This window comes from Lagenorhynchus albirostris, chromosome 1 (assembly GCF_949774975.1).
Source record: "Lagenorhynchus albirostris chromosome 1, mLagAlb1.1, whole genome shotgun sequence".
In the NCBI taxonomy this organism is placed as follows: domain Eukaryota; kingdom Metazoa; phylum Chordata; class Mammalia; order Artiodactyla; family Delphinidae; genus Lagenorhynchus; species Lagenorhynchus albirostris.
Window position 1 is genome coordinate 191937820 of NC_083095.1, and position 12338 is coordinate 191950157.

A 12338-nucleotide genomic window follows, 5' to 3' on the forward strand; every position below is an offset into this window, starting at 1 on the left:
TCATCCTTGTTAAAAATCAACTGACCATAGATTTCAAGGTTTATTCTTGGGCTCTCAATTCTGTTCCATTGGTCTGTATGTCTATCTGTATACCAGTCCCATACTGTTTTGATTACTATAGCTTTGTACTGGTTTTAAAATCAAAGTGAGTCCTCAGACTTTGTCCTTGTCTTTTCAAGACTGTTTTGGTTATTCGGGGTGCCTTGATTTTCTATATGAATTTTAGGCTTGGTTTTACCATTTCCACAAAAAACACCATTGAGATTTTGATAGGGATTGTATTGAATCTGTAGATTGCTTTGTATAACACTGTCATCTTAACAATATTATCTTCTAATCCCTGAACATGGAAAGTTTTTTCATTTGTTTGTGTCTTCTTTAACTTCTTTCAGCAATGTTTTATAGTTTTCAGTGTATAAGTCTTTTGACTCCTTGGTTAAATTATTCCTAAGTATTTTATTCTCTTTGATGCTATTGTAAATGGAATTGTTTTCTTCGTTTCCTTTTTGATTGTCCACTGCTAGTGTATAGAAATACAACTGATTTTTGAGTGTTACAATCAGATTTGATTTTTGATTGTGAAGTTCAAAATTGAATCCTGCAACTTTGCTGAATTTATTTAATTCAGTTTCTTTTGAATCTTTAGGTTTTTCTATATATAAGATCAAGTCACCTGTGACCAGAGATAGTTTACTTTTTCCTTTCCAATTTGGATGTTTTAAATTTCTCTTTCTTGCAAAATTCCACAGCTAGAACTTTCAGGACTATGTTGAATAGAAGTGGCGAAAGTAGATTCCTTGTCTTACTCCTTACTCTTTAGGGGAAATGCTTTCAGGCTTTTGCTACTGAATATGATGTGAGCTGTGGGCTTTCCATACATGGCCTTTATCTTGTTGAGGAAGTGCCCTTCTCATCAGTTTTCTTTTTCTTGGTCCACCCCATCATTTTGGTAGTGCTTCCTGAGTAAAAGAGGCACATAGGAGGGAAAAAAATTGAGGGTTAGCATGTTGGAAAATATCTTTATTCTTCTCTCTCAGTTGTTGTTTCTATAACGACAGTTTGAAAATAATTTTTACTTAGAATTTTAAAGACATTTTTCCTATGTGACCTGTTTGTTTTGGCTTTTCCCATATAATGAGGCTTTAGGATTTTCTCTTATCCCTGATGTTCTGTAATTTTCATGATGATATGGTTGGTGCTGGGTTTTGTTTGTTTTTCATTAATGATGACATATGTCCTTCAGAACTGGAAAAATAGTTTTGTATTATATCTTTAATCATTGTTTTTCCTCTCTGATCTTTTTGTTCTCTTTTTGAAACTTCTATTTGGATCTTGGGGCCTCTGAGACTGATCCACTGATTTTCTTCTCTCTCATACACCCCACCACACTTTCTGCAAATATTCCTTTACTTTGTCTTCCAAACATTGTACAAATCTTTAAAATTTAAGCTCTTATGTTTTTAATGTTTTGTTTTGGGGTGTTTATTTTTGCAGACCACATGCTTTCATTTCTCTTGGGTAAAACCTCAGACTGAAATGGCAAGGTTACATGGCGGTTATATGTTTAACTTTTTAAGCCATCGGTAAACTGGTTTCCAAAGGGGTTATAACCATCTCCATCCACTCTGGCAGTGCATGAGATTGACAGCTGTGCCACATACTCATCAATAAGTGGAACGGTCAGTCCTTTATTTTAGATGTTCTAATAGGTGTGTACGGATACCTCACTGAGTTTTAATTTGCATTACTTGAATGCGTCCTTTCATATGCTTATTTGCCATTTATATATCTTAAGTGGTAAAGTGTATATTCAGATCTTTTGCCCATTTGTTATTGGATTGTTTCGTTCCTTATTACTGAGTTGTGAGATATACATACATATAGACTTATATATTCTTTCAGATACAGGATTTATAAATAAATATTTTCTCCCAGTTTGTAGCTTGTTATTTCATTCTCCAAAAAGAGTCTTTCAGAAAGCAAATGTCCTCAATTTTGATGAAGTCCAACTTATTATTCTTTTATAGTGTTGTACCTAATAAAGCTTTACCAAACCCAGTGTTACAAAGATTTTCTCCAGTGCTTTTTTTTTTTTTTTTTTGCGGTACGCGGGCCTCTCACTGTTGTGGCTTCTCCCATTGCGGAGCACAGGCTCCGGACGCGCAGGCTCAGCGGCCATGGCTCATGGGCCCAGCCGCTTCGCGGCATGTGGGATCTTCCCGGACCAGGGCACGAACCCGTGTCCCCTGCATCGGCAGGCGGACTCTCAACCACTGCGCCACCAGGGAAGCCCTCCAGTGCTTTTTTATAGAAGATTTTAAATGTTAGGTTTTACATTTAGGCCTATGATCCAATTTAATATATTTTTTGTACATGATGTGAGGTATGGATCAAAGTTCATTTTTTTCTTCTGCATGTAGATATCTAGTTGTTCCAGCATCATTTGTTGAAAAAGAATTGTCCTTTCTGTGCACAGTTGTCCATTTATCTGGGTGTATTTCTGTTCCATTGATCTATTTGTCTATTTTTATACCAGAACCACACTGTCTTGATTACCTACTTACTTGCATTAAGTCTTGGGTCAGGTAGTGTCAATCCTCTGTCAATCCAGTTGTTCTTTGGAGTTGCTGGCTATTCTATATCTTTTGCATGTCCGTTCAAATTTTATAGTCAGCTTGTCAATTTCTTCATAAAATCCCGAAGGAATTATGACTGATCTTGTGTTGAATCTATAGATCAATTTAAGAACTGACATCTTAACAATATTGGGGTTTCCAATCCATGGAACACAGTATATCCTTCCATTTGTTTAGTATTACTTAACATGTCTCTCCATCTTATTTAATTTCTCTCAGCATTGCTTTGTAACTTTTGGTGCACATGTCTTACACATCTCTTGTGAAACTTATCTGTAAATATTTCCTATTTGGGAGCTATTGTTAACAATAGTTTTAAAATGTCAATTTCTGGTTATTTGTTGCTACTATATAAAAATACACTTGATTTTTGTATATTGATTTCATACGCTGAAACCTTGCTAAAGTCACTTATTAGTTTTGTCGGGTTTATAGATTTCAAAGGGTCTTCTATGTAGATAGTCATATTGTCTATAAATAAAGATCATTTTCCCTCTTCCTTTACAATTTCAGTGATTTTATTTCTTTTTCTTTCCTTAATGCACTAGCTGGAACCTCCAGTACGGAATTGAATAGACGTGGTTTCTTGTTCCTGATGGTAAAGGGAAAACTTCCAGTTTCTAACTATTGTTAGCTGTCGGTTTTTCATAGATGAAATTTGTAAGGTTGAGGAAGTTCCCCTCTATTCCAAGTTGTTGAGAACTTTATTAGGATTGGATATAGGATTTTATCAAATGATATTTCGGTACCTATTGCATTAATCATGTTCTTTTTTTTCCTCTTTTAGTTTAACGTGGTGAATTATATTGATTTTCAAATGATAAACCAACCTTACATTTCTGGGACAAACTTTATTTGTTCAGAGTGTATTATCCTTTTTATATACTTTAAAATTTTAATTTGCTAAGATTTTATTAAGACGTTTTGCATCTATGTAAGATTATCAATGTGTAGTTTTCTTTTCTTCAATATCTTTGTCTGGTTTGGGTATCAGAGTAATACTGGCCTTACAGAATGAGTTGGAAAATTTTATCTCCCATTCAATTTTCTGGAAAAGTTTGTGTAGAATTGCTATTCTTTCTGTCTTAACTGTGTGGTAGAATTCACCAGTGAAGCAGTCTGTGCCTGGAGTGTTCTTTGTGGGAAGGTTTTTAACTACAAGTTCAATGTCCTTACTAGTTCCAGGACCATGCAGGCTATCTGTTTCTTCTTGAGGGACCTTGCTAGGTTGTCTTTAAAGGAATGCATCCCTTTCATCTAAGTTGTTGAACTGATTGGTATAAACTTGTTTATTCTTTTATTAACCTTTTAACAACTGTAGAATCTATAGCTGTTGTTACCTCTTTCATGCCTGATATTAATCACTGTGTTTTATTTTTTCTTGATCCATCTGGCTAGAAGTCCATCAGTTCTCTCAAAGAATTCACTTTTGGTTTCATTGATTTTTCTCTATTTTTCTTTTTTCTACTTCATTTTGATACTTATTCTTTTCTTTTTACTTAGAGTTTCATTTACTCTTATTTCTCTAGATTTTTTAATCATACATTTAATTTAATCTAGTTATATTTGCATTGAAAGGGATTTTGGTGATTTCAGGGGTGAATAGTATTAAGAAAGAATTCTCTTAAGTCTACATTCATCTACAGAGAATTTGTCTTTTGGACAAAGACATTCAGAAACAAGTGAGCACCTCTCTGGGGCAGGACAGCAGTAAGATGGAAGGCAGTCTCCACTTTCCTGCTCTCACCTTAGCACTGACAGTTCAGAGATGCATCTATTTTTACATCCTTCTGCCTGTTTTGAGTTTATGTTGCTCTTCTTTTGCTAGTTTCTTAAGGTGGCAGCTTAGACTCTTGATTTGAGAGTTTGATTCATTTCTAAGGTAAGTGTTTAGTGCTATAAATTGCCCTTACAGAACTTTACCTACCTGTCACACATTTTGGCATTATATTATCACTGTTTTCATTTTCATTCAGTTCTATTTTTTAAACTTCCCTTAAATCCACTATACCTCAATAAAAGTTTTTTCTCCTTGAGACTTCCTGTGTGATCCATGATTATTTATAAGTTTGTTGTTTAGCGTTAGATTTTTCTATTACGTGATTCATTGTTAGTTTGATTCCACTGTAGTCAGAGAACACACTCTAAATAACTTAAATCTTTATAAATTTGGTTTTTGGTGTGGTTGAGTTCTTCATATCCTTGCTGATTTTCTATCAGTGTTGAGAGAAGGATTTGAAATCCTCCAACAATAATTGTAGATTTGTCTGTTTCTCCTCTTAGTTCTATCTGTTTTTGTGTTTGCAGCTCTGCACACACATTTAGGATTATGTCTTCTTGATTGACCATTTTATCGTTATGTAATGTCCCTCTCTGTCTTTGGTGATTTTCTTTTTTCTGAAGGCTACTTAATCTGCTATTCATATAGCCACTCCTACCTTTTTTTTAAACTAACGTTTGCATGGTGTATCTTTTTCCCTTCTTTGACTTTCAAGCTACCTATATCATTATATTTGTGGTGAGTTTCTTGTAGGCAGCATATAGTTGAGTCATTTTTAAAATCCATTTTCTGAAACTCTATCTATTGATGTATCCATTGGTGTGTTTAAGTCGTTTACTTTTAATTATTGATATGTGAGAGCTTAAGTCTGCCAGCTTAGTTTCATTTTCTGTTTTTTCCTTCTGTTTTCTTTCACTTTTTTTTCCCCTGGTTTTCTTTGGATTACTTGAACATTTTTTTTGAATTCCATTTTGATTTTTCCATAGTGTTTTTTTTTTTTTTGTGGTACGCGGGCCTCTCATTGTTGTGGCCTCTTCCGCTGCGGGGCGTAGGCTCAGCGGCCATGGCTCATTGGCCCAGCCGCTCCGCGGCACGCAGGACCCTCCCGGACCGGGGCATGAACCCGTGTCCCCTGCATCGGCAAGCGGACTCCCAACCACTGCACCACCAGGGAAGCCCCTCCATAGTGTTTTGAGTGTATCTCTTTGTGTAGTTTTTGGTGGTGGTTGTAGATATTGTATTATACATAATTCATCATCGTCTACTGGTGTGACATTTTACCACGTGAGTGAAGTATAGAAACCATATCTCCCTTTAAGTCCCTTTACACTCTCTCATTTATATTTGCCTTTATTTCTGTCACATTGATAACTGTATGAGACACTGTTATAATTTGTGCTTCAACCATCAAACATCATTTAGAAAGCTCAAGAGGAGGATGAAAGTCTTTTGTATGTACCCATGCTTTTATTCTTTCTGTTGTTCTTTTTTTTTGTTTTTTTTTTTTGCGGTACGCAGGCCTCTCACCGTTGTGGCCTCTCCCATTGCGGAGCACAGGCTCCGGACGCGCAGGCCCAGCGGCCATGGCTCACGGGCCCGGCCGCTCCGCGGCATGTGGGATCTTCCCGGACCGGGGCACGAACCCGTGTCCCCTGCATCGGCAGGCGGACTCTCAACCACTGCGCCACCAGGGAAGCCCCTTTCTGTTGTTCTTTTCTTCCTTCCTGGTGTTGCCAATTTCCTTCTTTTATCATATCCTTTCTGTTTAAGAACTTCTTATTCATTGAGGTAGGTCTGTTGGTGACAGATTCTCCTAGTTTTCCTTTATCTGAGAGCATCTTGAATTCCCCTTTATTCCTGAAGAATATTTCCACTGGATATGGTATTCTGGCCTGACGGTTTTTTATTTTCAGCACTTGAAAAATGTTGTTGCAGTCTTTCTGGACTCCACGGTTTCTCCTGAGAAATCTGCTGTTATTTTAATTGTTTTTCCTTTATAGGTAAAATATTGTTTCTCTCTCATTGCTGTTAAGAATTTTCTTTGACTTTAGTTTTATGGAGTTTGATTATTATGTGTCTTGGCAGGAATTTCTTTGGGTTTATTCTGTTTAGGGTTTGCTCAACTTCTTGAATCTTAGATTTATGTCTTTTTCCAAGTTTGGGAAAATTTCAGACATTCTTAGAATGCATTTTCAGTCTGACCTTCTTTCTCCTCTCCTTCTGGTGCTCTGATTACATGACTGTTGGAGTTTTTGCTGTGGTCCCACGGATCTGGAGGCCCTGTTTATTTATTTAAAAAAATTTTTTTTCAATATATTTCCTCTTTGTTGTTCAGATTGGGTAATTTCTGTTGTTTATCTTCAGGTTCATGGTTTCTCTCCTATGTCTTCTCCATCCTGTTGCTGAGCTATCCAGTGAGTTATTCTGGTTTGTAAATTTCATTTTCAGAATTTCTATTTGGTTCTTCTGTATATCATCTATTTATTTGCTGAGACTTTCTGATTTTTCATTTGTTTCAAGTCTTCGTAATTGATTATCGAAGCATTTTTATGATGGCTACTTTATTTTTTTTTAATAAATTTATTTATTTTATTTATTTATTTTTGGCTGTGTTGGGTCTTTGATGCTGTGCGCGGGCTTTCTCTAGTTGTGGCAAACGGGAGCTGCTCTTTGTTTTGGTGCACAGGCTTCTCATTGCGGTGGCTTCTCTTGTTGCAGAGCATGGGCTCTAGAGCGCAGGCTTAGTAGTTGTGGCACACGGGCTTAGTTGCTCCGTGGCAAGTGGGATCTTCCTGGACCAGGGCTCGAACCCGTGTCCCCTGCACTGGCAGGCGGATTCTTAACCAGTGTGCCACCAGGGAAGCCTCATGATGGCTACTTTAAAATCTTATTCCAACATCTATTTGAGATTATTTCATCATCCATTTTACTGTGGTATAAGCATCCACTCGTTGTCCTTTCTCATTCAGGTTGTGACATTCCTTGTTCTTGGTACGATGAGTGATTTTTTGTGTTGCCTTGGACATTTTTGGATTATGTTATGAAACTTTGGATTTTATTTAAATCTTGTTTTAGCCGGACTTCTCTAAGTGTAGGTCTCATAGTGTAGGTCTGGGGTACTACAAGGTGCATGTAAAAATCCAAGTTCCCCACTTAGACGCCGTTGAGAACCTGGTGGTGTAGGGTGCCTCGTTACCACTGGGCAGGGGGTGGAAGTTCGGTCTCCCCACTGGGCCTCTGCTGACACGCACCTGGCTAGGAGGGGGAGGTGCTTTATTACATGCTTCCCGTGGGGCCTCAACTCAAGCCGTGGGGGATGAGCCTCTTACTACTGGGAGGGGGGGATTTTACTGTATCTCGAGATGATAACATGATTTCTCTTCTTTAGTCTGTTGACATGGTCATTCATTCTTGAATGTTGAACTAATATTAATCCCGGGATTGGGATTGGTCCTGATGTCTTACCCTATTTGACATTGCTGGATGTAATTTGATAATATTTTGCTGAGGATTTTTGCATCTGTAGTCATGAAGGATATGGGTTGGTAGTTATCTTTTCATGGTTTTGGTATCTGGGTAATGCGGCCTCAGAATGAATTGGGAAGTATGCACTACTCTTTTCTTCTTTCTGGAATTCTTTATGTAGATGAATCTTATTTCTTTGTTAAATGTTCGGTAGAATTTACCAAGGAATCCATCTCTACCTGAAGGTTTCTTTGTTGAAAGGTTTTATGTTGAGAATTTTATTTCCTTAGTAGATATAGAACTATTCAGATTTCTTTCTCTTACTGAGCTTTGGTGGTTCGTGTCTTTCAATGAATTTGCACATTTTATCTAACTTACTTCAAATGTTGGCCTCAAGTATAACACTCCACTATTATCTTCCGATGTCTGGAGGCTCTGCTGTGATAACCCCTCTTTCATGCATAATATTGGTCATTTATATCTTCTTTTTATTCTTGACTAGTCTGGAAAGAAGTGATAAATTTTATTGATCTTTCTGAAGAACAGCTATTTGTTTCATTGATTTTCTCTATTGTTTGCTTTCTATTTTATTTTGTTTCTGCTCTTTAAATTTTTCTTTCTTCTGCACTCTGGGTTTAATTTGCTGTTCTTTTTTTTTTTTTTTCTGTGGTACGTGGGCCTCTCACTGCTGTAGCCTCTCCCGTTGCGGAGCACAGGCTCTGGACGCGCAGGCTCAGCGGCCATGGCTCGCGGGCCCAGCCGCTCCGCGGCACGTGGGATCTTCCCGGACCGGGGCACGAACCCGTGTCCCCTGCATCGGCAGGCGGACTCTCAACCACTGCGCCACCAGGGAAGCCCTATATTCTTATTAAGTTTTGTTTTGTTCATTCTGTTGATTACTGAGAGGGGGGTTTTGAAGTCTCCTAATTGTGGATTTATCTGTTTTTCCTGTTATTTCCTATTGTTGCTTTAATCTTTTGAAATTCAATTGTTTGGTGAACACACAGTTAGAATTGGGTGTAATTGGCTCTTGGGCATTATATGTCTCTCTATCTCTGATAATATTATTTGTTTTGAAGTCCATTTTGTCTGATTTTAATGTGGCCATTCCTGCTTTTTTTGATTATTGGTTTCATGGAATATTTTTCTGCAGCTTTTTACTTATAGTGTATTTATATCTTTATATATAAAATGGTTTCTTTTAGACCACAAATAATTGGGTTTTCCTTTTTCATCCACTCTGACAACTTCTTTTAATTGACGTTTTTAAATCGTTTTCATTCAATGTACCTGCTGATAGAGCTGGACTGCATTTACCATTTTGCTTGTTGCCTTTATTAGTCCCATTTGTTCCTTGTTCTTTTTCTTCCCCCTTTGAATTAACTGAAGTTTTAGAAATGATTCCATTTTGTGTATGCAATTAGTTCATCCGTTATACTTTTTAAAAAACATCACAGTTGGGCTTACAATATATGTCTCTAATTTACCTTGTCTGCCTTTGAACAGTATTATACAGTTTCACAAGTAGTCCAAGAGCCTTACAAGAGTGTGCTTCGAATGCCTCTCCCTGTGTTTGTACTATTGTTGTCATACATTTTACTTTGACATGCTATCAACCCCTTATCACAAAGAAACTTTTATATTTATTTTTGCCATTTCTACATTCTTTTGTGTAGATGTGTGTTCTGTCTCGTATGAGATCCCTTCTGATTGAAGAGCTTCATGAACAATTTTTTTAGCCTGGGTCTTCTGGCAGTGAATTCTCTCAGCTTTTTTTCATCTGTGAAGTCTTTATTTTACCTTCATTTTCAAAGGATTCTTTTTCTCTGTATAGAATTTTGGGTTGACAGGATATGGGTTTTTTTCCCTTTCATCACTTTAGCTATATCACTCCCTTGTCTTGTGGATTGCGTTGTCTCTGATGAGAAGTCTCTTTTAATTGTTATGTTCCTTCCTCTCTCTATAATCTGTCTTTTATTTCTGGCTGCCTGCAAGGTGGTTTCTTTATCCTTGGTCTCAGCAGTTTGACTAAGATGTGTCCCCGTCTTTACAGGGTTTAAGTGTAATTTTTTCGTGGTGGTGGTGAGGAGTGAGTTGGTCCAGTCCTGCTGCTGTATCCATGTGGGCTGCAGCGGGGGTGTGAGTTTAGGATCAGCCCATCACTGTCAGCCTAACTCCAACAGAGGCCTTGGTCTTGAAGTTGCCCAGATTCAATTTGTGTTGCTAAGCAACACAAGTTAGAGCATCTTGAGACTTCCTGTCTGAATTTATCGCCAGGGTTAATTTTCAGATAACACGAGGTAATTCAGAAGTGATATCACGGTAAAAATATGCTCTTTTTTTTTAATTAAAGGAGGTTAGATCCAATGAAGAACAGCAAAAGGAAAAGGATCAGCCTAATGAGGAACCTGAGGAGGAAGCAGCCGCTTTACGTAAAGCTAACGCTGCTTCCCGCGGGAGTGCGCTGGAGAAGAAGCAAATCAGTTTGGGAAGGAGTCAGATGACCAAGAGATTAGAGCCAAGTTTGAACTGGAAGACCATACTTTTTGATGCCAAAAGGTATGTAGACGCTTACATGATGGGTTTTCTGATACGTCCTTGCTAACCACACAGTTGCCCAACTTTTCACATAACTCAGTTTCATCAGAGAAAACTACAGAGGAGATACTCACACCTCCCTCCATAATATGAGTTGGTTCCTTCTTGTCCTCTTCACGTTCCAGGCAGAAAGATTTGACAGCCAACAGCGTTTGTGTGCAGAGCACCACGGAGGGAGGGAGAGCCCAATTCACTTTCATGTGGTTGGTGAGTCAGGGCAAATAACACGTGAAAAAGATGATAAAAACACATGGAGGAATCCCATGGGAAATGTAAACATTGTGGTAGGGACCTGATTAAGTGAGTGTTAGAAGAATTCCACTTTAAATTATGTGATTAAATGTACCATTATGTGTAGTTAATTAGGGGAAACTTCATAGACGTGGTATCTCGTATATTAACAGAACTTTAAGTAAGTACTATAAAAAAGGATAGAACTGCAAACATATGGATGGTCTGAGTAAAGTGGACACAGGTTTGATGAACGTCTGAAATATACAAGCCTAGTTCCATTTAGGACCCTCTGTAAATTGGTGCCAAAGCCAGTGTTACCAACACGCAACAGAAGCACCTAGAGCACTTTTCAAGTTTAGCAAATAGGTTAAAAGTTACAGCCTATTTTTATTCCATGTCATCCCCTTATTGGGTTAAGAACTGGGTCCCTGCTGGTCACATGGGTCCTCACCTGCAGGGATTCTGAGAGCCACAGGTGATTGTATTTTGGGTGCAAACTCAGAGAGCTGGCAGAGGAGTCCTGTGGAAGGAGGAGACGTGCTTGGTTCTCTGAGTCTCACTGATTTTGGGGTGTTTGACCTTTGTGGCTGTGTTTGAAAGAGTGAGTCTGAAAATGACAAATGTATGGGCTACTCTGTTAATGGGGAGGTGAATTATAAAATGCTGCTTTTTGCATGTGCTTATTTTCTTCAATTAAGAATTCACTAAACAAGTATTTAATGCAAACCCAGTACATGCCAAGGTGTAGACTAAGCTTGAGAGTATCCAGAAAATCAGGCATAGGACCTGCTGCAGTGTCAGGTGGGCAAGGTGGAAAAACAGGCAGCTGTGATCCAGGACAGACTGAAGGACCTTCCCAATGATGGCAGCCTATGAAGGCCTGTTTCTAGCACAAAGAAATACTGGACGGAGTGTTTCTCCGTTACATAAAATGCATGGCTGTGTCTGAAGGACAAAAGGGACCTCTCAGGTGTCAGATGAGACTGGAGCCCATAGTCGTTCTCTGTGTTAGGAAAACACATCATTTGGATGCGTGAAAATGATGGAATATTTGTATACATTTCTATTTTAATTTCCTTTTAGTCAGCATAAAGTAATTAATAAAATTAATGTCTCTTTAGGAACAAAAGCTCACTAAGAGACACCCGAGAAGAAAAACATGGAGGAAGACTTGAAAAGTCCAGACCATCTACTTCATCTGGAAAAGCACAGTTAATTCGGTGAGTTTCTGTTCACATGACCAGTTCTTTAAAGCCAGCCCTATGCGACAGGCTAGTTAATGCTGGTTAATGGTGTTTTACTTTCACATTAGGGTCCTAAGATATCTATATTGACAGTTAGTAGGAATGCTGTAAAAATGGTAATAGTGGATTTCTTTCAATACATTTACAGAATATCCTTTTAATGTGGAGTTTCTTTAATACAGCGATCTACTGGTATTAGTTAACTCTTTGTAAATGAATATATTTAATGCAAAAAGCAGTTAACTAAGTGGTAGCAAAACTGGGCTCTTACCTGATCTCTGGCCTCTGAATAATCATGTCATGCAAAATTGTCATCTTTCTGAGCCTTACTTTACTGGTCACTGATGGCTCTGCCAATTCTAAAGTGATAAATGTTATTTC

The 12338-nt window shown here is 37.9% G+C and overlaps 1 protein-coding gene across 3 annotated transcripts in view; it reads left to right on the plus strand.

The window, feature by feature from the left end:
* The window catches only part of ODAD2 (outer dynein arm docking complex subunit 2), a 209559-nt gene that overhangs the window by 17023 nt on the left and 180198 nt on the right, over nt 1-12338 (plus strand). For all 3 annotated transcript variants that reach the window (XM_060121843.1, XM_060121860.1, XM_060121850.1), the window contains exons 9-10: nt 10235-10440; nt 11835-11933. In XM_060121843.1, the coding sequence (XP_059977826.1) occupies nt 10235-10440; nt 11835-11933 (305 nt within the window). The remainder of the gene's footprint in view (nt 1-10234; nt 10441-11834; nt 11934-12338) is intronic.